This window comes from Giraffa tippelskirchi, chromosome 8 (genome assembly GCF_054371585.1).
Source record: "Giraffa tippelskirchi isolate mGirTip1 chromosome 8, T2T-mGirTip1v1.2.pri, whole genome shotgun sequence".
Taxonomy (NCBI): Eukaryota; Metazoa; Chordata; class Mammalia; order Artiodactyla; family Giraffidae; genus Giraffa; species Giraffa tippelskirchi.
The window spans coordinates 24,240,421-24,266,533 of NC_137282.1; the positions used below are offsets into that span (position 1 = coordinate 24,240,421).

At 36.5% G+C, this 26,113-nt stretch overlaps 2 protein-coding genes and 1 pseudogene across 6 annotated transcripts in view; 1 reads left to right on the plus strand and 2 right to left on the minus strand.

Annotated features, from left to right (window-relative positions):
- VPS37A (VPS37A subunit of ESCRT-I) overlaps window positions 1–16,598 on the plus strand; it is a 38,174-nt gene extending 21,576 nt beyond the window's left edge. The window contains exons 5-12 of one of the 2 annotated variants that reach the window (XM_081521631.1): window positions 871–1,096; window positions 2,363–2,433; window positions 4,177–4,304; window positions 4,384–4,442; window positions 4,522–4,590; window positions 12,939–13,082; window positions 14,377–14,457; window positions 16,000–16,598. In XM_081521631.1, the coding sequence (XP_081377757.1) occupies window positions 871–1,096; window positions 2,363–2,433; window positions 4,177–4,304; window positions 4,384–4,442; window positions 4,522–4,590; window positions 12,939–13,082; window positions 14,377–14,457 (778 nt within the window). In that variant the 3' untranslated portion in view covers window positions 16,000–16,598. The remainder of the gene's footprint in view (window positions 1–870; window positions 1,097–2,362; window positions 2,434–4,176; window positions 4,305–4,383; window positions 4,443–4,521; window positions 4,591–12,938; window positions 13,083–14,376; window positions 14,458–15,999) is intronic. The other variant, XM_081521632.1, reaches the window with a different exon arrangement.
- On the minus strand, window positions 4,807–5,161 carry LOC145518077 (U6 snRNA-associated Sm-like protein LSm5 pseudogene; annotated as a pseudogene).
- Window positions 16,599–21,203: 4,605 nt separating the features above from the next.
- The window catches only part of MTMR7 (myotubularin related protein 7), a 155,384-nt gene continuing 150,474 nt past the window's right edge, over window positions 21,204–26,113 (minus strand). For all 4 annotated transcript variants that reach the window (XM_081521626.1, XM_081521625.1, XM_081521623.1 and 1 more), the window contains 3 exons: window positions 25,245–25,385; window positions 23,196–23,322; window positions 21,204–22,253 (listed from right to left, as the gene is read on the minus strand). In XM_081521626.1, coding sequence (XP_081377752.1) covers window positions 21,891–22,253; window positions 23,196–23,322; window positions 25,245–25,385 — 631 coding nt within the window. In that variant the 3' untranslated portion in view covers window positions 21,204–21,890. The remainder of the gene's footprint in view (window positions 22,254–23,195; window positions 23,323–25,244; window positions 25,386–26,113) is intronic.

Genomic DNA, 26,113 nt, shown 5'->3' on the forward strand with positions numbered 1-26,113 from the left:
CTCTCCGAGGAGAGCAGACTGGTTCCTCACATGAAGTGAGGGTAGGGGCAGCTTGTGGTTGGGCAGAAGAAGGTGTGGCCCAGCTGGCCTGCCCACCCCATGGTGTTGCTGTTTACAGGGATCATGCATAGTACCCTGCTTTTGCCCCAGGTACCTTAGAAGTGGCTGTTGGTTTGTGGCCTTTTTGTGACATTCATAGTTTTGTAATATTATTCATAATTACCCTGACTGCCATGCATTCAGTTGTTTTTAGTCCCTTAAAGTTTCTTTGTATTCTGTTGCTCAAGGAGACATTTGTCCAGGTGCAGGCACTCCATCCAGTAAAAGGTCTCAGATTCAAGGTCCCAGCCTATCTGAGGTGTTTATGCATCTTTTTTATAGTTTAGCATTTTTAGCAACTCATCTGTACAATTAATTTTTCTTTGAAATTTTCTAGAAAAGCAGTCTTGACTTTCAGTCAGATTTTGCCAAATATAGTGAAAGCTACTAAACAATAGCTATTTGAACAAGTTTCTTGGATTAAGTGTTCTCCATTTCTTCTCTGAAAATAGTCATTGATGCCAGTAGAATGCTCAAAACTCAAATATGGCCTTTCTATTCACTTCAACTGTGAGCAGTTGAACTGTATGTTTTCTAAAACATATTTCTTTATCATGGAAAGAAATAAAAATACTCTTTTTAAGGGGTGTTCCTATTTTTTCAATTTATATGATATCTAATTTACTTATATAATTATAAAAACTAGTGGCACCTGCCATAAACAAATTCTATCTATACTGCATAACAATTGTTATTTAGAACAATTAAGGAATAATTTTACAAATTTACTCCTAAAATCTAATCTCATGTTTTCCCTCTCTTTCTCTTTAGCCTGTACAGTAACCCAGGTGGGATGCCTCCTTATGCTTCTCAGGGTTTCCCATTTCTTCCTCCGTATCCCCCACAAGAAGCTAACAGGACTATCAGCTCTTTATCTGTTGCTGACACTGTTTCTTCTTCAACAACAAGTTATACAACAGCCAAACCCGCTGCTCCTTCATTTGGTGTCCTTTCAAATCTACCATTGCCCGTTCCCACAACAGACACTTCAACACCGGTTGGTATCTTCAGATATCTATATTTTGTACCCTTGAAATACTCAGTCAGCAAACATCATATTCCTCCACGTGCCAACCACTAGGGCACAAAAGATTAAAAAAATTAATCACATTTTCAACTTAAAGAACAATGTCAAAGAGGTAACCATCAAATAAATAGCTCTAAGTAGAAATGTTAGTCTAGAGTTACTGTGAAGACACAGTTGAGGGAATAGTCAGTGCTCCCAGGGACCAATGTAGAGCTAAAAAGATAACCTTTATATAAGATGAGATTCTTTTTTTTATACTACTTTATCCTTGGTGCCTTGAAGCATGCCAGATTCATACAATAGGTGCTCATTTAAAATGAGGTGGATGAATGAATGAACTCATACTTGAGGCCACATTTTGATAGATGGTAATGAATTTGCCAGAATGATAAGGTGTCATGTAAGGTAATTCAAAGAAGCAGCAGCTCTAACTAAGATGTGGAAGCATAAACAAGATGGCACATTTGTGAAGCCGCCTGTTACAGAACCCTCAGGTTTCATACAGGACGCATGCAAAGACACAAGAAGGATTACGTAGGAGAAGCATGTATCAGGTTATGGAAGGTCTGCCCTAGGGTACTAAGGACATTTAAACCAATGTCTCATTGGTTTAAAAAATTGGGTTCTTAAATTAAGCTGGTAACTGCTGCCACAAGGGATATTACTGAGGGAGAGAGACTGTGCATTAAACACATTAAGGGGATTTAAAGGCCTTTATTTTTAACCCTTAGTAAAAGAGAACTTTTCATGGGTCCTTGATTTTAAAATGTGACCCATGTATTCAGACAATGTATACTCTATTCCTTATCTTCCCTACTGTCTCATAGAAGTTACTTAGGTAACTCTTGTGACTTTTTGCCAAGTTAGTAATTTTTCTAAACGTAATGCCTTTTGCTTGAGACAGACATATACATCAATGACACACACATAGATTTCTCCACATTTGTCACAGATATCTTACAATTGGAGATTTATAACCACAGGTAGTCACATGATCCTTCCTCATCAAAAAAAAAAAAAGCCAGTAACCCTATATGTATAACCCTATATGTAAAGATACACTGAAAAAGACAGAGTGAAAAAAGAATGGGAGGGTAAGGAGAGTGTGGAGCGCCAAGAGGATATGTGATAATGGAAATAGTTATGGGATGCAGTACATTAAAAGTTACTTTTATAACCAGACAGGAATAGTCAAAAAGATGGCTAAAACTTAGCACCATTTCAATCTCTCTTTAGATAAGCCAGAATGGTTTTGGTTACAAGATGCCTGATATTCCTGATACATTTCCAGAACTCTCAGAACTAAGGTAAAAAAACTTGGAGAGTAACATTGGTGTTTGTTGTCTATTTTATTTGTAAATAAATGCACACATCATTTTCATGTCATCACTATTCCTATATCAGTGGGAAGTGGAAAGTTTTATGAATTGGTGGTATGTCTTGCAGTTAATATTTATTGACTTACTAGTCTGTATCCAGGAATTTCTCTAGATCCTGGGAATGCTATAATAGTTACCAGGATAACGACGTCCTTTCTCTTGTGTGGCTTACCTTCTTGTGAAAACTATTTCTGAATACATTAAAGTTCTCATAAAGTAATAGAAAAGTGTTTTTATAAAGCCATATTTTATTCAGATTTATGGCAGGAAAGTTGAATATTCAAGTTTAAGGTATCATTTTTCATGAGACACTGTTTCCCTAAGAGGCTCCATGAAAAAAATGTTTTGTGACCACTCAGGCTTGTGAAGTTGCATTCTTTATACCACTGTTGAAGGTTTACTGTAGTCATGAGGCTGTTATCAGTGACACTACTGAATGCTATTTAAGAAGTTTAACTTTGTTTGACCCAGTGTTTTACAATCATTTTAACAAAATAGTGACTCATTATTTTGTGCTAATAATGTTAATTAATGAAGTTTACAAATACCACATGTTATAAAGCTGTTGCATGCAGTGTGATGCTTGCAGCCACCCCAGAAAATAGGTATTATTGTTGCCATGTAATAGAGGATTCTCTTTCCTTTCTTCCTTTTTAAAAAAATTATTATGAAAATATCAATACGAAAAGGTGAACCTCTTTGCTAACCTTCCTCCAGCTTTTTTCAGGAAGTATGGGTATAGGTGAGAATTAAACCCATAAAACTTCTAAAAATATTTGAAGTGTTTCAATCCATTACTGTCTTTTCTTTTTTTTTTTTTTTTGATATTTAGACAGTTCCATCTTTAGTCAGTAGGGACTTTGGCAAAACAAAGATGCCATGGGTTCATCATGAACAGTATTTTTGCCTGACCTAAAGTCAACCATTTTTCTGAAGGGAACTTATTCTTTTTCAAAATAACAATTCCAATAAGATAACAGTATCAATAACAGTTATTGAAAGCAGAGTAAGTTTTTATTTCTTTTGTTTTTTACACTTCATTTATCTTTAGGATATATTGCATCAGAGATGTGCAGCCAAATATTATTTTTTAAAGGCTCTTTAATGAAACTTTTTTGGATGACAATATAACTTAGAAAAAAAAAGGTTCATTTATTTCCACTTGCTTTGAACTTTAGAGACTTTTTTTTTCCTTGTTTAATTTTATTTTTTAATTATATAATGCTTTTGTGTGGATCTCTAGTCAAAACTGAAAGACACTCAAAAGCTTTAGCTTGCTCCATACCCCATCCTTCCAATTCCCTCTTACACTCTGTGGATATTGATTTTTGTTTTGGGATTACCCTTCCACTATTGTTTTGTAAAAAACATTTTTATGAATACATATACATAGACACATATACCTGTATCATTTATTGTGATAGCCACATGCCTATTAGCTAAATCGTCTTGATACTGTGTTTAGACTACTTTTTGTTCCATTGTGTTTGGTGTTTTATTTGCTTTTAAGGTTACAGTTTGCCGCCTTCTGTGTATATGTAAAAATACATGTCAGAGATTATGTAGAACTCTGTTAGCTGAGTAAAGCTGAAAAACTGAATATTTATCGTCATGGAGAAAAACTAGATAACTGACAATTCATTAACATATTTTCTTCTGCTGTGTTTCTAGTGTGTCACAACTTACAGATATGAATGAGCAAGAGGATGTATTACTAGAGCAGTTTGTGACTTTGCCTCAACTAAAACAAATTATTACTGACAAGGATGACTTAGTAAAAAGTATTGAGGAACTAGCAAGTATGTCTTTCTTTACTTTTTAAATTTCCTAAGAAAAATGTCATCTTTATCCAGAAATAAACTAGACTTTATCTTACAGGAAAAAATCTCCTTTTGGAGCCCAGCTTGGAAGCCAAAAGGCAAACTGTTTTAGATAAGGTACGAGTTAGTTATCATTTTTAAGAAGTCCATATAATTTTAAAGTAGAATGAAATAGCATTTTAATTTTCTCTTTTAGTATGAATTACTTACACAAATGAAATCAACTTTTGAAAAGAAGATGCAAAGGCAGCATGAACTTAGTGAGGTAAGATTGTTGAGCTGTTTTCTTTTACCATAAGAATTTTTATTCTTTTTTTTTTTTTTGACAGTTAACAAAAACATGTTTATTTTTGTCTTCAAAGAACAAACTGTTCTTTTCCCAATATAATCTTGATTAACTTACAAAAATGAGCATTTACAATACATCTTCAAAGCATTTCCCTTTAACGGGAAACTTGGCTTCACAGAATACAAACATTAAAAGGCTAAAAAAAACTGTTTTGTTGTCATTATAAGACAAAACAGAATCTAGCATAAGTCCAGGAAATCCATTCATATTTCAGGTCCTTGTCCTCTAGGAACCAGCATTGTTATATTATTTCCATTTAGCAAAATTTGATCTTATTTAGTAATTCTTCTTCCTTCTGGTATGATTTCAAATACAGTGACATCTTCCAGTACCATATTGACAAAGTCAGCAAATCCCAGAAGTATGCCAACAGTCTCCTCATCACTCGTCATCTCAGTGTGAATTCTTGATCCTATATACTTGTCCACAAGCTCTAGAGGAAGCAGCTACAATGGGTTAGTGGTAGAGTTAGCTGCCATGGCTAAGCCGGAAGTGAACTAGAATTTTTACTCTTAATATGCACGTTCCACATTCTTAAATGTATTATTATCAGAAAGCATTTATTAGGCATTCGAGTTTATAAGGCATGATAAACAGGCTTGAGTTATGTAGATTGTGGTCTTCTTATCAGACCGGGAATCAGAAGGGATTCATTTTTTATAGACATGGAGGAGTTAAGACAGGTATATAGTTTGCAGTTTATATAAGTTACAGAATGTAAAGTCTTATTAAATTGCAAGTTTCCTATAGTTACAACAAAAGGAAGGGGAACACGAGCTTGTATAAAATATGAATGATTATAATGAAAGGAATAATGACTAGAACCATGATTAGTCCCTGTGAAATATCCAGTCCAAGTTACAAGTTCTTCAGTGCTCGTGGCAAGCTTCCAAATGTTCTATTGTTCAGGCCCAATCAGTTTATTAAGGACGATTGAGGGTGAGGAGGTGTCATTCCATTGTCAAGCCAGCCAAGAAGTCCTTGTCACAGTAATGTTCCATCGTAGTACTGGTAATCTTCTATGCTACTTGAGTAATATAATCATATTTAGTGCTGTTAATATCATCTGAACAGTCAGATAACCACATACCATGGGGTCCCCAATGGACAATGGTGTTATTGGCCACCAATATTAATTTTCCTGATTTGGCTTGACATCTGTCGCAACGAATAGGAATATATTTAAAGTTCTTATAAGTAAACCCTTTGCATAATGTTTTTTTGTCCTTTCCCTAGAGTTTCAGTAGTGTTGACATGTTTCTTATAAAAAGAAAGGGCAGTAAATAATCCAGGCAATATCCAAAAGTTCTTTTCTGGAGGCAGGACGAAAGGCCAGGTTTGTTGGCTAACGTTTATGCATAATTCTGCTGGGCCCATGCATAAAGGAAGGATTTCATAACTTAGAGAAATATTAATTAGTTTTCCTTCTTCCTCAGGGTGTGAGGGCCCCTCCAGACTCCAAGGAGGAGGCATATGTATTGAGTCATTAGTAGATATGATTGGTCTTATGTCTGTCCATATTATAACCTGCAATAAAAAGGGGGTTAGGTATATAAGCCCAATAAGTGTGATTCATTAATTCAGCTTGAGCAGGGGAAGCAGAAGCAAGCAAAGCAAGCATAGCGACAAAAATATTTTCTGGATTCCAAGGCATTCCCTGTTGAGAAACTAGATTTTCAGCTTGATTAGTAAGGGTTTTTATCTATCCCCAAGTAGGGAGATCATGAGGTAGATGACTTCAAGTGCAGTGGTTTTTGGAATCTCTAAAGCCGCCATGGCTTGTATTGGAATTTCCTCTCTCCGGGGATTTTGCCTTTTCCTCTCTATCTTGAATGCCGGTGGTTTCCCAGGGGGTAGATCTTCCCAAGAGGGAGCCAATTGACTCTGTAGGATCCATCTGGAGAAATATAAGCATACCTTTTTTCCTGTAATACTAATTTTCTAGATTTCCATTGTTTAGTCAGCCCATCTTGATATCAAATGGGCAGAGGAGGAGAAGCGTCTTTCAGTTTCTTGAAATGTTTTTCTGTTTTTGTCAAAATATCTCTGCGGTAAGTTTAAAAAATGTAAAACAAGCTGTATTAACAATAGTTATAGGATTAAAGAATATATTACATTGGAATTTAGTAAAGTCTGCTCTGGATAAGGAAGATAGAAGTGTTCATATGTATTGCCCCCTTTTTAATTTTTTTATTTGTAGTTTTAGTGTGTGATGTGTTTGGTTGATCATATCTTGTGTTTGTGGATTATAAGGAATATCTGTAATATGTGTAAGAGAAAATGATTGTAAAAATTGTTTGAAATGCTTAGAAATATAGTCAGGGCCATTGTTTGTTTTTATAGAATTAGGAGTTCCCATTATAGTAAAACAAGTTAATAGATGAGTTATAATGTGTTGTGTAGTTTCACCTCGAAGAGGTGTGGCCTAGATAAAAGAAGAGTTTGTGTCGATGTAAACATGTAAGAAAGAAGATGGAGAGAGTTCAGTGTAATGAGTTATATCTATTTGTTATAATTTATTAGGTTGTAATCCTTGAGGATTGGTATTTTGTGTAAAGGGTCGAAGGTGTAAGTGTTTATAAGTAGAGCATTTATTAATGATTTCTTTAGTTTGGTGGTATGGAATCTTCTATTTTTGGTGTAAGGAGCCAGCATTATTATGTAATAAGGCATGTTGTTCTTCAGGATTAGCAAAAGAAATGAGTTTGTCAGCTTGTTCATTACCATAAGTCATAGAGCCAGGAAGGCAGGAATATGCTCTGAATATGAGTAATATAGATGGGAGAAGTGCATTTTCTAACAATAGTTTGTAATTCGAGAAAAAGTTGTTGAATTACAGGGTGATTGGAGTTAATAATGGAGGTTTCTATATTTTTCAATACAAAAATTGAATATAAAGAATCAGACTATATTAATGGGGTAAGGATGTAAGTAAATAACTTGAATGAGAGCATATAATTCGTTTTGTTGAGCAGAATGAAATTTAGTATGAAAGATTTTATATTCTTTGAGAGACCAGAATGAGGCTTTGGCGTGTTTGGTCCTATCTATATAGGAAATTTCAGCATGAGGTATGGGTTGTGAGTGGATGATATGGGAGATAATAAATTCAGTATTTTTGAAGAAATTCCAGGGTTTGTTAGAAGGATAATGAAATGAAATCTCTCCAAAATATTCCAAAAAGGCTATTTGGAAATCAGTGGAAGTTTGTAATGCATTCTCAAATTGAGATTTATTAATAGGTATAACAAGTTTGTGAGGATCGGAGCCAATTAAGGTTTTAGTTCTGTCTCTCCCATTGATAATGATAGAGCGATTAAATCAAGATAGGGTGTAAGTGATTTTGTCCCTCTAAAATGGGTATAGATCCATTCTATTGGGTGTTCTAGTTGAGCAAGAAGGCCTGTGGGGGGATGGAGAGAAGGGACTATAAATAATTTTAGAGGTAAATCAAGTTTGATATGTGTAAGAAATTGTTGTTGTAATTTATTTTGTATTAAATAAAGTTTTTCTTGTGCCTCTTGGGATAATGAGTGAGGGTTATTTAAATTGGGATCTCTTTTCAAAGTATTAAATAAATTAATCAGTTGATAATTAGTGATGCCTAAGGAAGATCTAATCCAATTAATATCTCTTAAAAGTTTTTGAAAATCATTTGAAGTTGATTATTTATCAGTGTGAATCTGTGTTAGTTGGGGAATAATATGGTGTCTATTACTAATAAATCCTAAGTAATGATAAGGTGTAAAGGTTTGAATTTTTTCAGGGGCAATAAGTAATCCAGAGTCTTTTAAGTATTGTTGAGTTATATTGAACATGTGTTGAGTTTTTAAAATAGATGGAGTTGAGAACAATATAACATTCATATGATGAATAATAAGATAGTTAGGAAATTGTTTTCTTATAGGTTTAAGGGCTTTGGTTATATAATATTGACATATGGTAGGAGAATTCATCATTCTTTGAGGTAATATAGTCTATTGGTATCGTTTATGAGGCCTGGTGTGATTCGGATAAGGAATAGAGAAAGCAAATCTCTCTTGGTCTAGAGGATGTAAAGGTATACTAAAAAAGCAATCTTGTAAGTCGATAATAATAATATGCCAGTTTTGAGGAATAACAGTAGGTGTTGGGATTCCTGGTTGTAATGTCCCCATAGGTTTCATAGATTTTTTAAGATTTGTCAAGAGATGCCATTTGCTAGATTTCTTTTTTGTAACAAAAATGGGAGAGTTCAGGGGGAATAAGATTCCTCAATATGTTTTAATTTTAATTGTGTGTCTATAAGTTTTTTAGTAGCCTGTAATTTTTCTTTTGTAAGGGGCCATTGCTCTGTCCAAATAGGTTCATCAGTATTCCAAGTTATTTTAATAATTGTTTTGTTTGTAAAATGAGCAGTGGCCCCTAAGAAAAATGTGGAATATATATTTGAGTTTGCCATTGCATAAGTAAATCTCTTTTTATTAGATTAAGAGGTGCATCTATTATATAAGGTTGTAATGTAGCAGGTTGGCCTTTTGATCCTTCATAAGGATAAATTTGAACATTTTGATAAATTTCTTGTATTTTGGTTTGGGAAATTCCTGTAATTTGGCAAGAAATTTTTTGTATAGGCCAAGATTTGGGCCATGTCAGATCCAGTATTGAGGAGACCAGAAAATTTTTTACCATTAATTTTGATATTTATATTTGGTTGGGCATATTCAGATACCAGTGATGTCTATAAGGATTGTTTTTGAGTAGTATTGTTTGATATATCTGTCTGTATATCATGAAGGGAGTTAATAGTAGTATAAGGTAAAAGAAGTAATGGGGCAATTTTATCTCCTTTTTAAAATTGCCATAGTATCTGAGATGACATCATAATTTGAATTTTTTCTCTTATAATTTGAATCAGTTATTTCATGGTGAACAGTAGTTCCTTTAGAAGTCAGGTTAGATCGGCCAAATAAAAGGCCAAAAGTTTGTGGAGATAGGGGTTCAAAAAGTCTAGTAGGTATTTTAGAAGGGATTATTTGAGGGAAAAGATGGGAGTTTGTCCGTGGTGTGTGTTGAAGGGGATCTGGGGAGTCCTCAGCTTGGAGTTTCTTGAAATAGGTCTTACTTCAATATCATATTTAGATTGATATTTTTTGGCCTAATTATATGCATATTAGGGTAATTTCCTTTTAAGTGGATTTAGTCCTCATATGTAAAATATTTTTTATTTTCCTGTTAAAAGTAGTAGCCATTGTTTTAGTTAATATTTGTATTTTGAGGGTTTTTTTTTTTTTTGGTCTGGTGATAAGTCTTCAAATAATCAATAATAGTCTTAGTCTCATGAATTGAAGTGATAGCTCTTTGACATTTCTGATTTTCCTAAGACATATTTTGAGATAACTGGCACAAGATTAGCCAGGGAGAACAGGTTCCAGATAATGTCTCTGGGCAAGATATATTGTTGCTGTGTAATCAGGGGTACAAGTCTTGAGATACAAGTTCCCAGGCAAGATTTGTTACAATTATAATCATAAACATAGAGCCTAAGAAAAGCATTCCCATGAGTAAGACATTGTGCTGTGTAATCATTAGTTCTGGACCTAAAGAAAGGTCAGTTCTTTGATAAGATACATTGTTGCATAAGGCTTAAGGAAAGCATGAATGAGAATGTTTGCTTTCTTTTTATAGGGCTTTGTATTGTCTAAGTTTTAACTCTTTCATTTCTTCCTGCTTTTAGCAGAATATAGTTGTTAGGGAAAGGGGTGGAGAAGTCATTCTGTAACTTTTTCCTGTTGGAAAGGGGTATAGACTCTAACTTGAGGGTATTGACCCTAATTTGAACCCTAACTGTTGAGGCAGTATATTTACTTTATCCTCATACCAAGGATCTCTGATCTAGGGGCCCCAAGCAACAGCCGGAAGAGCCTGTGGCAATCATAGGAGCTTGAATAATCATTTGTAACTTAAATGCCTCAAACCTCTTGGATAGAAAATTCATTATATAGTTGCAGATATAAAAAAGCAAACAGCAAGAATAAGATTAACTACAATTATTACAATCAAGATAGTTTTTCACTATTTGGAGATAAGCCTCTATTTGCTGACGTGAAATGATGAAGTAAAGTAGAAAAATGGTGAGGCTTTTTAGCCTGTTGTCCCATAACCCCGCACTTACCAGACCTCGGTGGGTCTCAGTCACTCTGTCCTTGAACACCTTTTGTCCCTGTTGGAGCGCCACTTGTGGTCTTCTTATCAGACCAGGACCAGGTGAACCGGAGTCGATGAAAAGAAAAAGAGAGAGAAGGACGCAGGGGACCCAGGTCTCTAGTGGAGCAAGGATATTTTATTAGCAGAAATGCAGGCTTATATATCTTTGGTGAAATGATTACACAGGATGAAGTGCCGTTGATTGCAACAAAAAATGGATAATCTAATACATACAAGGTCGCTGATGCTGAAAGAAATCACGGAAGGGAGTAACTGAAAGGAATCCAAGTAAATACCCCTTCTCTCATGATCTCAGTCCTGAGAGCTGCGTGCTCTCTATTCCTTCCAGAATAGGAACTGATAAGGAACAGAGAACAAAGGAAAAAGGGCAACCTATTGGATTCCTTAAAGTTAAACGTCCCTGGACACAGATGAACAGCTCTCAGTTTTATGAGCCATTATCAGTCATTTGTGCTCATGCAAGAGCCCCATAAATAACTGTTCTGGGAGAATTATTGTAATAACCAATTTAACTCTTCTAATAAAAGTTAAAAAGAATAATTTTAAGTTTAGACTCACTTGGAAGCCTGTATACAGCTATCTTAAACAAGAAGTTAACAAATTGGAAAATATAACATATAGAAAGCATAAAGTATAATTCACCACAAATAATAACGTTATACTAGAAATCCAGTTATGTGAAAAATCAAAAGCTTTTTATATAATTCAACCCTTGTTTCTGAAAAAAAGTTTTTAAATTAAAAGGGGGAAATCATTTTAAAAATTAAATAGGACATAATTTTCATATATCAACAACCCACACCATAACTAACAATATTCTGTTTCCTTTAAAATCAGGAATTCTAGGAAGTGAAGCCAATGTACTAAAACATAAAATAGAAATAAACAACAGCAAAAAAAAAAAAAAAGGTAAAAGAGAATATAAATTTATAAAAGATTTCATATAATATGATCATTCTTTTTAACTTTTTATTTTGTATTGGGGTATAGCCAATTAACAGTGTTGGGATAGTTTCAGGTGAACAGCAAAGGGACTCCGCTATACATATACATATATCCATTCTCCCTGAAACTCCCCTCCCATCCATGCTGCCATGTAACATTGAGCAGAGTTTTCCATGTGCTATACAGCAGGTTCTTGTTGGTTAGCCATTTTAAATACAGCAGTGTATTCAGGTGGATCTCAAACTCCTTACCTATCCCTTTCCCCCATCCTTCCTGCCTAGTAACTGTAAGTTCATTCTCTAAGTCTTCTGTATTGTCTCCTTGCTTTCTTTCCCATGTGGTCTTCCTCCATTTGTACTAAAGTCTTTGGGACGTTCTGACCTATCTCAGTTTTTGCAAGGGAAGATTTGACTTTGTTTATTGATGTATTTTTGACTATTATGTTCCTGTTTGGCTATTAAAAGGCATATGGTACTCTAGACCTTTGTCCTGGAGTATAATTTCATTGCCTTAAGGAGCCCTGGAATCAGAGGGTAATAGGAGAGATTTTTAAGATTACTTGATCCAACCAATTGCTGACACTGTGCGATTGTTATATGTTTTGCATTGCACTAAGCTCTTTGCATATGTTGCCCATTATTCTACACAACAACCTATGAGGGTAGGTATTGTTACTATTTTTCCGTTTTACAGATGAGGAAACTGAGGCACATGGATATTAAATAACATCCCTGAGGTCATACAAATGGAAAGTGTCAGAGTCAGGAATCGCACGTAAGGAGTTCTCCCTCTCTCTTAGCTGGAAGATCTGAGAGAATCAATTGAAATACTTTTGGCGGCACTTTAGAGCTTACTAGATGAAGAGGCTTTTCCCAATAATCAGCATCATTCCTTAGACAAACTTAACTACTTCCTTAATTTAATAAAGGATACTAGAAACCAAAAGCGGACATCACAGTTAATGACTCAGCATTTCCAGGATCATTTTAATGTTAGGAGTGAGACAGTGATGCCCCAGTATCACTGCTATTTAACTTCTACCCCATTTCCTTCCCACTAAGGAGTTTTTCAGAGCACTAGAAACAAATGATTTTCTTTCTTTTCTTTTTCAGAGCTGTAGTGCAAGTGCTCTACAGGCAAGATTAAAAGTAGCTGCACATGAAGCTGAGGAAGAATCTGATAATATTGCAGAAGATTTCTTAGAGGGAAAAACGGATATAGATGATTTTCTCAGCAGCTTCATGGAAAAGAGAACAGTATGTAATATTCTTCAGTTGAGGACAAGTGACAGTGTAGTATCAAATTACTTATGCATATTCATGAGTAAAAAAAATCTTAGCACGTTACTGAGCTGGAGTTTTGAGTGCCATGAGAGGAAACTGAAGAGCCTCTGAGAATGATAGAACTTGCTACTATCACTTTAAACCTGCTTGTTGTGAGTACACAAGCATGTAAATCACGTAACAGTTCTGTTTCAGAAACGATAGCTGAAGTCTACTCTAGTCTTAATAGTCAAATACTGTTTTTTAAAGTCTTTAATGAAGCTTTTTTGGATGGCAATATAACTTAGGAGAAAAAACAGGTTCATTTATTTCCATTTGCTTTGAACTTGAGAATTTTTTTCCTTAATTTTATTTTTTAATTATATAATGCTTTTGTGTGGATCTCTAGTCTAGTCTTAATATTTGTGGTATACTCCTGAATAACCTGTTTCATAAGCTGTTTAAAATTTAGGAGAATAACTTATAAAGGTTTTTTTCATTTATTTATTGTCCACAGTGCCTGGCTTGTGGGATCTTCATTCCGCAGTCAGGGATTGAACCCAGGCCACTGCCATGAAAGTGCCAAGTCCTTCCCACTAGACCACCAGGGAATTCCCTATGGAGATTTTTAAAAAAAATTTTTTGTTTTAATATTACTTGAGAACATTCTGGGGATAGTTTCTGTTCTAGTATTTCCATTATATTTAAAGAAAAGATTTTGAAGTCGGCTTAGCAGTATCTTATCCTTTGATAGAATCCTATGTATTTACTTAACTTCTCTGAAACATCACAGTTATTTATAACCTTTATGCAATTAAGTGCTACTGTAAAGGAAAGTGGGCCAGATTTTATTATGCCCATTTTCCACAAGAGAAAATTGAAGTTCAGGGACATTGCTGACTATAGCTTTAATGAGGCATTCATTTCTAGTGCTTTTTTTTTTTTTGGCACTATATAACTGTATCTTGAAGTTTTTATTTATTGAGCTTCCAGGGTAACAACAGTAGGATTTATTTTCATATTTTTAAAACACAGATATTTGAAATTATATAATCAGAGAACTGGTATAAAGGATCAGAGTGTGTTTTATAGTCTAGAGGTTTACAGACAAAGATTATCTTCCACACAAAATTTTTTTTTTTGGATTCTTAACTTCTGTGCCACCTTAGACATCCACAATTTAATGTCAGCAAGTTAAAAGATTCTTACTTAGAATTCTGTCAAAATGTAGCTAGTTGTAGGAAGATTATTGGAGAAGTGACTGGTATTTAAATAATTTATCTTCTAGATTTGCCACTGTAGAAGAGCCAAGGAAGAGAAACTTCAACAAGTGATAGCAATGCACAGCCAGTTTCATGCTCCACTATAGGTAAATTGTATTCTGGAAGGTTTGTGTCTTGAGGCTACTGCATGGCTCTTTTTAATGAAATGTTCTTACCAGTGCTTGTTCAGCCAGCTTTAAACGTAATACTATCATTACAGCTACCATGCTATATAACATGTAGAATACTTTGTATTATCTATTAAGCATGATGTTATACACCTAAGCATATGGCTAGTATAAATTGTTTGCATGTTTTCTCAGTATGATATTTGCTTAAATGAGTTTTGTTTTCAGCATTTGATAGTTACATATGTAGAATTTAAGTTCCTTTCCCTCAGCTGGTGTGGGGCATATACCATAACACTTAAGTTGACATATTTCTCAGTAGTCTCCTTTGTCATTTTTTCCTTTAAAAATGAGCTTCCAATCTGTCTCTTTTCCATCTATTCCAGTAAGTTTCTGATTAGTCCTCTGACTTCAGGGTTTCTCCTTTGTGCAGAGCACTGACCAGATGATCCTCCAAGAATAGCACTCTGTGATAACATCTCTGCTCTAGGACCTTTAAAGAACCCTGGGGATGATAAATGCCGCGTCTCTGTCTCTGGTTTTAAGCCTCTATAAGCTGGCTTGCACTTCAGATCATCGGTTCTAGTTTTCCATTGTCCTCTTCTGTGTTCTCCTTTGTCATGCTCTTTTTTCTTCCATCATGTCTTTGTTCATGCTCTCATCTGATCTCAGGACACTGTTCCATTTTCCTCTCTCGTTTCAGCACTGGATTTGGTTGCAAAGACTAGCTCCCACCTCAACAAGTTTAAGTAAAAGCTTGTGTTCCTGGATAATGCAGAACAGCCCAAATGTAGGAAAGCACACCTCAGTCTCCTGGGAGTGAAAGCGTGAGGCCATCCGTAGCCAAAGCAGCTCTGCTTCCTAGATGCTGCCCCAGGCCGCTGTTCCTCATTTCTGCGTTCCTCCCCTTTATGCCTCTCGCTCTCACGTGCCTTCTCCCTGGCTCTTCGAAGAGCCTTTCTTTGCTGCACTTGCACGTGGTTCAGCCGCTGCCGCCCACAGGCCTGATCTGATGGTCCGAGCAGGGGTGGAGACTGACCAGGGTCTCACAACAAATCAAGGAGAGAGACTGGCCCCACGTAGATGGTGTCCGTCCTGACCTCACGGTTTTACCTGGAGACTCGTGTCATGTGTCTACTTTGCTGGGCTGAAGGAGCAGATGTTGAGAACGGAGCATGGGAGTTTCCTTTAAAAGGGAGCCGGCTACAGGGAGGGAGATGACAGGCATTTCTCATCTCTAGCTCAAACTCATCTGCCCCCTTTTCTCAATTTAGCTGTCCTTAACATTAGTAGCAGCATTGTTTTATTTTACAACTCAGATTGTTAATCCCTGAGGGTAAGTGTTGATTTTTAATATCAAGTATACATATCTCAGTGAGAAGCGGGCACTGAGTTATTCTCTGACACATGCATGCTAGAATCCTTTCCCACCTCTTTTCCCTCATTGTCAGGTTATCTTATGAAATCTTACTGTATTATCTTAAAGTAAATCTTAGGTTTTTGATTTTCTTTTCTTTTCAGATTTTCCTGAAAACATGAACTGCAAAGAGAGGAATGGGACACAAAACTAAGCACATTTATATTTATGATTTGCAAATTGGCATTTCATCACAATGGCTGAATTCCTAGATGTATTATATAGGTTGTATACAAAACTGAGACTGATTTTGTACAGATTAGAATGATTGCTAGGATCTTTGCTTTGAAAATTTTTTCTGCACTATTTGCACTAAAAATGTTTATTTATTGTTGATAAATTCTATCATATTTAAGTTCCACTGCTGTTCCTCTCTTATTATTGATTAAATACCTGTGCATGTAATTTTAGCTACTTTCAATATTTTATAAAGTTACTTCATTTAAATCTGTATTTCTAATTTGAAACTGCCTCATTTCTTTATCAAGGATAGTTTGCTTAGATTTTTTTTCCTCTCAACCCTTTTTGAAAAACTACTATTTCAACTGTAGAAAGATACTTATTTTTTCTCTTTCTTTCTGGATGATAAAACCTTGAAAAATAATTTGTTTTTAAATATTCTCAGTGTCAGGAAACACCAAACCTGCCAATGTGCCGTCTCAAGTAATTTTTAATACACAGAATAAATCAAAAGAATAAACCAGCTGATTTTATATATTGTCTTATTTTTAAAATTAAAGATGCATTTAAAAGGCAATACAGGTAAATAAATATTTTACCTAATAGAAAAATTGCCTTTCATTTAAACTAGTCCAATATAAACTTTCATGCTAGCTTTTTAAATATAAGTATCTGATGGGTTTGTGGTTAGATGAGAATATGCTGTCTGAATTCTGACGTTTAAAACATTATTTTTGTTAATAAATAGTAAATCTAAAGAACACAAAAAAAGTCAGTGAAATTTTCTGACCTTTACTATGTTAGCTTTTCTCTTATGAAAGCTTTAATAATAAATAATATTTAATTTTTAGGCAGTCTAGTTTTTAATTTGATTTTCACTTTAACTTGTATATGTTAAACAGTTTGCTTTTACAGTTCGTTACAAAATGAACATATTTTATGAATAGCTGTGAAAGCCAATTAAGTAGAAAATCTTGAACTAGATTTTCAAGGCTTGGTAAAGTAGCATCCTAATGCCCATTTTCATTTAAACTTCAGTATGATTGCCACTCCAAATCCCAGCATACAGTACAGGTTTTTTCCTTCATTCTTTTTTCTAATGTTCAAAATGACCTGACAAGGAGGTTATGATTATTATTCTGGACATATAGTACATAACTGAGGTAAGTGTTTAAGATTTGTTGCAGTCTTCTGGGTATTGAGAAACCTTTCCTACTGCACTGGTCACATAAGCTTCAGTTTTCCCAGCAGTCACCACAGTGGAGGACATGACTATCCCAGTCTTTTGGAAGCAATCAGGAAGCTTTCTCAGAAACCAAGACAGAGTCCAGATCAAGAGCCCAGCAGACCATAACCATTAATTCATGTCATTTATTAATTTTATTAAGCCCTTCTAAGACTGAGGCACTGTGGATGACTCAAACATGGCCTAGGTGTTGATGTACTTATCTACCTTCCTCTCCACCAAAAAAAGTCATTTTCATACATAGTAAATCTCTTCTACATAATCACAAAGTAATTCATCTCAACATCTTATTTTTTTAAACTTGAACCATCCCAGTTTCATTCTATACCAGTTAACATACCTTGGTTTCTTCTTCTAAAATTAGGTAACCTTACAACCTAGTCATTAAAAAAAGGAATCTGATCATCATTATCTGCTTTTAATAGATCAGATATGAGGTCATAGACATCATCCAGGATGGAAATTAGTCTACATTTGAATATGTATGAATTTTGGTTCTGTTATTACAATGAAAACTTAAGTGACTTTTCTATAGTATTAGTATTATTTTTTTCTTAAAATTGGCCATATTGGAGAAGCAGTGCCAGAAGGAGAAAAAAGTGCCTGTCAAAGCCGAGATAGTGATTTTCCTCTAACACATAATAGAGGACTAGGTGGAAATCAGAATAGCAGAGAAAAGCTTAGGAGTTACTAGATTATGCAGAATTAGGGGTTTGTCATGGGTAGGACTTTAAAGACTGATATCTCAAAAAGTTTTCCAAACAAATGTGATACATGCCAAACATAATGTTTCAAAGTTGAAAGATTTTCTAGGAATAATCTGTACTAGGAAATTAATTTTGGAATAGAGATTGTTTGACAGGTAAGTCTGATCATAATTCATCTATGTTTAAATTGAAGGACAACTCAGATTTATTTTTAGGGAAAGCAAGTAAACTAATCTTGTGCTCTTAAAGAATAGAAACCTCATGCGAGGGTTTTCCTTCTCTTTATGTTCCTTTACTCTAAAAAAAGTTCCTTTGTTGATTGTAGAGTCATGATCAAAATGCTTACCTACTTCATATCATTAAATTTTCCTGAAAAAATCACTAAATAATAAATCACTTGAGCTCTAAATATTACCAGTGGGGAAGTAATCTGTCTTTAGTCAAGTTTTACATTGGTTTAAACCAACTGCTCTAAAGAAAACACTTTCTGATTGATGTTTGATTTTAAATGAGAATTTACTGTTAGAGATTTTAGTCTAATTGGATTGGCCATGCTCTTTTAAGGCTCCATGCCACACAATAAAGTCTTAATAAGCAATAAATAAAACCTTTAAAAAAAAATAAATTTCAGTGTTAGGTTAACTTCTAGTAAGTAGTCTAAATGAACATATGCTGAAATTACAATGTTTTGTAAAATGTTTGGTGGGGGCTGGAAAAAAGTTGGTGTCTGATATGAAAAATATCACATTAAAGAACTAAATTTTAACATATCAAATATTTATATTATTTGCTTTTCAAATAAATGCATAGTTCTGTTTGGCATAGTTACTATGTCATTTTTTAAAATTTTGTTATTTATTTTTGTAGATGTATACTGCCAGATGGAAGAAATTAAATTCTCATCCTTAATACTAGGCAAAGAAGTTTCTAAGAGTTGATAATCAACTACAAGAGTGGTATGGAGTTATAAAAATAAAAAAGCCATTACGACTATATCCTAAGAATCATTAGTAAGGTATTCACTAATACAGGAAGTTGTTACTCTTGACCACCTTTCTCCAATTCCCCAACCACCCACTGCCCCAGCCCTCATGCTGGGTTAACTACAAATCTGATCTTTTTCTGTAACTTTGGTGGTTTGGGTTTGTTTTTTTTAAGAGTACACATATAAGTGAAATCTTACAGTATTTGCTTTTCTCTGATTTATTTCACTTAGTATAATTCCCTCAAGGTCCATTCATATTGTTGCAAAAGGCAGCATTTTCTCATTTTTTTATGCATGAATACTATTCTGTGGTGTGTGTACTTCTTTATTCATTCATCTGTTGGTGGACAGTTAGGTTGTTTCCATGTCTTGGCTATTTTAAAACAACACTGCTGTGAACATGAAGGGGTACAGATATCTTTTCAAGTTAATCTTTTCATTTTCTTTGTATGTATTCCCAGAAGTGGATCTGTATGCTGGATCATACAGTAGTTCTATTTTTAATTTTTTGAGGGTCCACTGTACTGTTTTCCATAGTGAGTCTACCTGTTTATGATCCCGTCAACAGTCCACAAGCGTTCTCTTTAATTCACATTATCACCAACATTTCGTAACATTTGTCTTTCGGATGTTGGTCATTCTGCCAGACGTGAGGTTTGGTTTTGATTTGCATTTGCCTAAAGATAGTGATGTTCAGCATCTTCTCATGTACCTGTTGACGCTTTCATATATCTTCTTTGAAAAAATGTGTAAGTCTTTTGCCCACTTTTAATTGGATTATTTATCTTTAATACAATTTAAAAATGTATCATCCAGAGTGAGATATTAGTATATATTTGGTTCAGATTTCCTGTTTCCTTATGATTCTCTTTGGATGATCTATCCATTGTCTATAGAGTGGAGTATTAAAGTCCTCATTACTTCTCCTTTTAGCTCTGCTGGATTTTGCTTTATGTATTTAGGTGGTCTCTTTTTGGGTGAGGCATCTGTTTGAGCCCTGAAGCAGAGTGGAGGGTCACTGGCTGAGACAGCTAGGTAGGACAGCTGGCTTGGTCCCCCACCCACTTGGATGAGGCTGTAGGGTGGATTCTGTGGACTGGTAAGTCCAGTCCCAGTTGGGACTGGATGCTGTACTCAGCATTAAGTGGGGCAGCAGGATGGGATGCAGGGCCTGCACAGCTCATTGTTTGGGGACCTGAGTCAGGCGGGAGTGTCCACGGAAGGTGCTGGCAACCAGGTTCACTCTGCAGACAGGTTAGGCCATGGGCTGTGCTCTCTGTTCAGCTGCTGCAGTCAGTGGGGCTGTTGGATGGGTTGTGCCGCTTCCCACGTGTCCTGGGAGAGCTCCCTGGTCAGGGGCGGAGGCTGATGTCTGTTTGCAGAAGTGTAGCTGTAGATCAGTTTCTCTGCCCAAGCACAGCAGGAGAAGCAGCTTGAAAATCACTAATGCTATGTCTGTGGTCTCACGCTGACCTATGCCCCAAGTTCCCTGGCCAGTCAGAGCCGTTGGCTTTGCTCTCAGGACACTCAGCTCGGCCCACCCACTTCGCCACTCAAGATCTGCTGGAGTGCGCAGCTTCCAGGTGTTCTCGCTGGGCCTTCCTGTCTGATGGGGCAGGGGGCCCTGGTTCCCACCTGGGAAGGACTGCAAAAGGCCCATTTCAGGCACCTCCCAAGTTCTCCTCAACAGGCTTTCTGGTCAGGAGGGGTCAGAAGCCACAATCTGCAGCAGGAAAGGCGGAGGCTTAGCTCTTGTGTCTGGGTGGGGACAAACCAGATTCCAGAGCCAGCAAAGCTCCCCCGTGGCAGCCCCAGTGAGGCAGACCTGCTCCCTGTCGGACTCCCTGTTCAGACTGCACCGCCGACGCGACCGTGCAAATGAACAGAGCTGATGGTCGAGACTACTGCATGGGCTCCACAGGTACAGTGTTCACTTAACCATGTTAACATAACTTATGCAGTGACAAATGACAAAACATATTCCACTGGTGAAGCAGACATGACAACAGTGTTCTTCAGTGAGCTTCTTCCGTCATTGAAGTGGTGCCCTGTACCTTCATACAGTTATACTTCTGGGATCAGGCTTGGGGCTGACCCCCTTGTCTTGGTAATGTAATCTCTGGAACCAGTAACAAAAGGTTGTTCTTAAGAAGCTAATGTGATCCAAAATCATATTTAAGAACTAGAGCATAAATGTTGTTTCTACTTTATTGGGTATTAGACTGGTATTAGAGAAGAGTGCATGGTAAGTTTTAGCATTTTTTAAATAGGAGAAATATGAAATTCCAGGAAAAGGCAACAAAACTATTATAACAATTCAAAATACATCATCTATAAGGAAAAGTTAAAAGTGATCATTAAGACTGAACACTAAGCTTAAGCAGAATTACAAAGCTTGTCTATTACAGAAATATATCTATTAACCAAAATCCTGATAACAGAGTCAAGAAGGAAGGGTCAGATATTTGAGGAAAGAAAATATTCATCTGGAAATGAAATAAAAGGAAAGCTTGAAGATGATAAGTGTGAAGGAACGTGGTCAGGGCACTTTGAGCAGCTGCAGGCAAGGAAGATGTGAATTGATAACCTCGGGTGATGGCAGAGGTCATTGCTCTGTAGTGAATAAAACCTCCATAGTCTAAATGGGGAACAATTTTCCTTATATTTGCTTGATAAAAGAACTGGCTGTTTCCTGTTCATCAATACCTAGAGGAACTAAAAGTTGGACTTTTTTCCTTTTCGTTGCTACATTTTATAATTCTCGACGACCCGTACCATTTCTTGGGCTATGTTTTTATTTGAGATTGCACTGTTCCCTTATTTTTGGAAAGTATTCCTTGTGTGTCCTTTACTTGGGAACTCCATGGCGGGGGATCCTCAGGCGGTGAGAAACACGGCTTCGTCGGAATCCCGGTCCTTGCCACTGTCCTCGCTCGGCACACACTCCCCACCACTGGGGGAGCGGCAGCTCAGATCCTCCACCCCCGACTCTTGGTCACTGTTGGCGGACAGGTCTGGGTCTGAACTTTTCAGATTGTCTTGGGTGAGGATCAGAGCAGAATCCTCATCACCCTGGGAAGGGCTCCTGGATGGAAAGGACTTCACATTGCCGCTGTAGTCCTGAGGTGTGTTGGCTGCGCTGTTGTCCGAGGTAGAAAACCCTGAGTGTTTGCTGGGCTCACTCTGCTTACTCCTCACCTTAGTGCGATTTAACTGCACTTTCTGAATTTTTTTCAGCCTCTAGAAAAGAAACCACAGTTTCAGGGAACAGTCATAAATAATGTATCTTTTTTGGTATATGCCTGCCTTTTAGCGTTCATTATCTCCCGGCTGGGTAAAATGTTAAGAAAATGGGATTTAGATGGACTTGGTTTCAAAGCTAGACTTTATGACTCTGGACAAAATAATTAGATTTTGTGAGGCTCACTCTCTTCCTAATGTAAGGATGGCACTCTATAAAAAAGCAGAAAACGCAGCCTAGGTAAAGCACCTGGCAAAGAGCAGTCATCCTTCTTTCTGTACCAGTATGGTTTTACATAATGTTTTTCATCCTGTGACCTGAAAGTACATTTTTTTAAAAATCAGGAATGAGGTTTTTATTATCTAAGTTTTAAAATTAAGATAGAAGTAGCTCACTCTCTTAAAGTGTACAGTTCAGTTTTTTTTTTTTAAGTATATTCACATGGTTATGCAACCATTTGCCACTATCTCATTTCCTAGTATCTTCATCATCCCCAAAGCAGACTATGGAAGTGAGCCAAACCAGATGTCTGAAATGCATCATGTGTGTAGGTCTGGGCTTCAATGATCTGACTGTCCACCTGGGAGGACTGTGTTTCAGGTTACCTTCTGGCTAAAAATATGAAAGGACTTTCCAGGTAGCACAGTGGTAAAGAATCCACCTGCCAATGTAGGAGACACAAAAAGATGCAGGTTCGACCCCTAGGTCAGGAAGATCCTTTGGAGGAAATGGCAACCCACCCTAGTATTCTTGCCTGGGAAATCCCGTGGACAGAGGAGCCTGACAGACTACAATCCATAGAGTCGCAAAGAGTTGGATGCAGCTGAGCATAAAGATATGAAATGGCTATGTTGCTGCATTTCACACATCCTGAATCACGAGAGGCTTTTCCCAGAGCAGCAATCATCAGCAAATAAGGTGAGCAAGAGCAAGTGTCTTACTTCTTCCAGGGCCTCGAGTTCTTCCTCCAGCTGCTGAGTCTCCTCCTTCACGGCCATGAGGTAATCTGTGACTGACTGTCGAGGCTGCAGTCCCTTCTCAAAGCGATTATACATTCCATTCCAAAACCTGTGGAGGACAGCAGAAACCATGTCATGAAACCGTGTCACAGTCTGTACATTCACATTCTTGAGTCTTCCAAGGTATTGTTCAAACCATAGTCCTCATAATAACCAAATGCAAAGTATAGGGTCTGAAAAGCCACTCACTAAGGTAATAATTTCATGTTAATGTTTTCATTTTCTTGAATCAGTCAACTTCTTTTGGGGAGAGTAAATTCATAAAGAATCTACTTGAATAGATGGTACTGAAAAGGCACATATTTTTCTAATGGGGTTGCACAGAGTCGGACACGACTGAAGCAACTTAGCAGCAGCAGCAGTACATGTTACCATTTTCTTCTTTTAGCTTAAGAAGATGACTTAGGAAGTCAACTTGGAAAATTAGTGTTTATATCACCATTTAGAATCTTTCAGCCACAAAGGAATCTTTTAAATTTGAGGTTTTTTTAAATGACAGCCACTAAATTACTTACATTTGCAACAAATCCTTCCTTTTTTATCCTATACATTAAAGCATACTGGAATACAAATAAAAATACAGGTGCGCTTTGCAGAGATTGCATTTTTACAGAGTAAAGGTCTGTGGCAAGTCTATCGGCACAATTTTTCTAACAGCATTTGCTCACTTTGTGTCTCTGTCACATTTTGGTAATTCTCAGAATGTTCCAAGATTTTTCATTTTTTTATGGTTATCAGTGATCTTTGTTACTACTAGTACTACTCACTGAGGGCTAGCATTAGGTTCACTTTTTTGTTAAACATTAATGTATTTTTAAATTAAGGTATCTAACATTGTTAGATTGTTTTTTAGACATAATACTATTGCACACTTAACTGACTACAGTATAGTGTGAATAGAACTTTTATATGCACTAGGAAACTAAAAAATTGTGACTCAATTTATTGCAGTGTTCACTATCATGGTGGCCAGGAACCAAACCCACATTATTTCAGAAGTATGCCTATAAATAGCATTATCATAAGGATACCTGTAGATTTATTCAGAGAAGTGCTTTGAGAGCAGGGACTTGGTGTCATTCATTGATTTATCCACACAGCCTAGAACAGTGTTTGAGCCTCAGTAATATACGTGTTGAGTGGCTGGAGCTAACAAATTAGTTACAATACAGTTGAATGCAGGGTATGTATCTCAACAGCTCTAAAAACTGCCAGTTCACACAAACCATGAGGCATTTTTTCAGTGTGACAGAATTAATATTATTCTATAGAATTTTGGGGAAATAACTGGATTGAAGTCATTATTGGGTTGGCCAAAAAGTTCGTTTGGGTTTACTCATACACAATGAACCTCTTGGCCAACCCAATGAGAATGAAAGCTCTAGAGACGAAAAGGCACTAACGGGTGTATTGAGGTGAGGAGGGAGAAGGAATGTGGTTTCTTGGTGATGTCTGTGTAATTTTGTCTTTTTCCTGACCTCTGAGTCGCCCTCCTGTACTATACAAGCCCAGAGGAAAAGACCCAAGGATAAAAGAGAGCCTACGGACCTAGTAGCATCTGTTGGGTACCACCAGGCTCTCCCATCCCAGTATAGACCATCTTGAATTCATTTCCACAGGGCAGTAGTTCCATTTGAATCAGCAGCAAAAGAAGGTAAGCTGTGTCGTGACCACTAACTAAACCTGCGACTCCACGTTTAACTTCTCAGGCGCTTAGTGTATTCAGTCCTCCTTCCCTCTCTCCTCCTCTCACTTTTAAATAAAAGTGAAACTTACATTGTTAGGATATCATTACTACAAAACATCAACTTCTAAAGAGAATTCTGTATTTAGAGGGGAAAGAGAGGGACAGGAGACACGGGCAAAAGTGCCTTGGAGCTCAGTGTTACATACCCTTCAGCCTCCATGTGGTAAACAGTGCCAGAATCTAAGGCACAACCACACCCAGTGAGGTCCCATAGGTTTACATACTTGTACGTGAAGTTGCACGGTGCCGTGGGGAGATGAAGGACTCCCCGGGTCTGACTGTGATCAGCTCTAAACAGAGGATTCAAGTAGTCGGCCCGATTTTTCCACAGGTGAGACCATAAAGAGTACGTTCTTTCTTGAATTCTGTTATAAAGAAAATAAGCCTGAAAATGACTTACCTTGGTTCTTAGAAATAGCAGGCATGTCTAATAGTAGACATATTAAAGCTGGAAAGGAATCAAAACTTGTTATATCAGGGGTCCCTGTTTTCTAGCAGGGAAACTAACAGTCTTTTGTGTCTTCATGGTACAGCAAAAGAGCACTTGTAGGAGTCTCAACTCCCCTGCTCTCTGGGGACATCTTGGCCTTAAGAAGTCCAGTCCCTCTGAGTATAAAATAAAACCACATGCATTTTGTTGAAATTTTCCCCCAAATAGTCACTGGGTTATTATTGTTCGCTGGGTACTACTTAAATGCTTCAAATATTTTCTCTCATTTAATCGTCACTGTATTCCTATGACATTTGTCCCTTTTGCTCATCTATCACAATGAATCACAAAATACCTAAGAAAACAGGTGAGCTTATAGGATGTACCATTTATCAGGAATTGTATCTACCAGAAAAAGTGATGTTCTTTCCACTCAGTCAGTTTTATTTGAACTGACATCTGCAAAATTGAATCTGATATTACATGTACCACATTAATTTTTTTATAAAAATTTCAAAAATGTTCTTTCATTTGCAATTCTTAAGTCACTTTGCTGTTAAGCTTTTGACTTTTTCAAAAGTCCACATTTCATCTATTTTTCCCCCTCTCAATTAAAGCAGTATAGTAGTCCACCCTTATCCATGGGGTATTTGTTCCAAGACT